Source organism: Octodon degus, unplaced genomic scaffold (assembly GCF_000260255.1).
Source record: "Octodon degus isolate 3935 unplaced genomic scaffold, OctDeg1.0 scaffold00113, whole genome shotgun sequence".
Taxonomy (NCBI): domain Eukaryota; kingdom Metazoa; phylum Chordata; class Mammalia; order Rodentia; family Octodontidae; genus Octodon; species Octodon degus.
Genome location: NW_004524689.1, coordinates 3,943,673 through 3,945,378, shown reverse-complemented (window position 1 = coordinate 3,945,378; position 1,706 = coordinate 3,943,673). Strand labels below are relative to the sequence as shown.

Below are 1,706 nucleotides of genomic sequence, written 5' to 3'. Positions count from 1 at the left end.
GCGGGGCTGGCTGGCATGTGGTGCTGGGGGATTGAACCGCGGTCCCTGTGCTTTGCTAAGCTTGTTCTAAGTAGGTGCTTTAGACCACTGACCCATCTCACCAGCCCCCCGCTGTTTATTTTCTTAGACTCTTTCCTATGGAGGATGGGGAGATGGCCTCTTTCCAGACAGCAACTCCTGGCGTTGTCCAGCATGGTGTGGAACTTGCTGTCAGCTCAACCTGGGCATATAGGCATGTGCCACAACACCCAACTTCTTTCACTCTTTTTTATCTTTTGTGGTTCTGGGAATTGAGGGCCTCACACTAAGCTGCGTCCTCAGTCTTTTATGTTTTGAGGCCCGGTATTGCTGAGCCTTGATGTTGCCCAGGCTGTGTTTAAACCTGCAGCCCTCCTGCGTCAGCCTCCTGAGTGCTGAGGTTCCAGGTGTGCACCACCGTTCTTTGTTCTCTGTTGGCTTTTTCCTGAGGTGTTCGGTTTTTCATTTCCCTGCCTCTGTTTTCTCCGGAGCCTCTTGTGAAGGGAGTGTCAGCTTTAGAACTGTAGGTGTCCAGGACAGGATTTGCTGCTGGGTGGGGGTTGGAAACAGTGAGAAAAGTGGGGAGCAGATATTCCTTTTGTAAGACCCCTCATGTGCGACTCAGGGATTGAGAAGTGAAGAGATAAACATGCACTGCGTTCACCTCTCGCTGTTTGAATTGTATGTCTGAAGTCAACTTCGCAGCTTACTGCTGAGTGCTTGGTCCTGAGGTCTGTCGGCATCAAACGAGAAAAAAGGAAGCGAGGACTCCACTTAACAGCGAGCACCCTCTCGGCCCTGGAGGAGTTAGTGAGCGTGTGTTGCGGTGAGTGACCGTCCGCTGGGATGAACCTGAGTGCTCACGCGCCATGCTCACGTGGCCCTGAAGGACAGGGCTGAGTGGGCCAATGTTTGTCTCTTCCCAGAGGAGGCAGATGGCTGTCCCATTATCCTGGTCTGTGGCCCGCAGGATGTGGGAAAGTCCACGTTCAATAGGTACCTGCTCAACCAACTGTTAAACAGGTGAGCACGCCTTTTTCTCCCTGCGGTAGCAGGCTCAGTTCTGGTGCGGCGGGGTGGCATCACAGGCATGCAGTAGAAAGCAGCTGGCTTCCAGGTGGGGCTGCACGGCTCTGCACCTGCATGGTGTGGCCTGGCGGCATCCTCACTGGCTTGTGCTTGGCCTGCAGTGACAATGCTCTGGGAGGCACACGAGCTGGTGGGAGCCATGTCTGCGCCGCCAACCATTCGTCCTAATACCATCTCAGAGTCTGGGCTGCTGGGCGTGCTTGGCATTGCAGCCTGTACCACCTAAACAGCCACATAAAAAGGATCGTGCCTGTGTGCCCATGGAGTCCTGGTAGCCTGCTTTTCTTTTTCTTTTTTTTACGGAACTGGGGATTGAACTCAGGCCCTTGTGCTTGCCATGGAAGCGCTTATTTTACTGAGTTGTCTCCCCAGCCCCTGTTTTTTGTTTTTTTGTTTTGTTTTTGTTTTTTGGTGGAACTGGAGATTGAACTCAGGCCTCTGTGCTTGCCAGGCAAGCACTTATTCCACTGAGCCATCTCCCCAGCCCCCCGTTTTTGTTTTCTTTTTTTTCTTTTTTTTTTTTTTTTTGGTGGAACCAGGGATTGAACGCAGGCCCTTGCCCTTGCCAGGGAAGCACTTATCCCACTGAGCCATCTCCC

The 1,706-nt window shown here is 52.8% G+C and overlaps 1 protein-coding gene across 1 annotated transcript in view; it reads left to right on the top strand.

Moving 5' to 3' along the window:
- Positions 1–1,706, top strand: part of Nol9 (nucleolar protein 9) — an 18,611-nt gene that overhangs the window by 4,445 nt on the left and 12,460 nt on the right. The window contains exons 5-7 of the mRNA XM_023699378.1: positions 712–844; positions 945–1,043; positions 1,209–1,310. Of these exons, the coding sequence (XP_023555146.1) occupies positions 712–844; positions 945–1,043; positions 1,209–1,310 (334 nt within the window). The remainder of the gene's footprint in view (positions 1–711; positions 845–944; positions 1,044–1,208; positions 1,311–1,706) is intronic.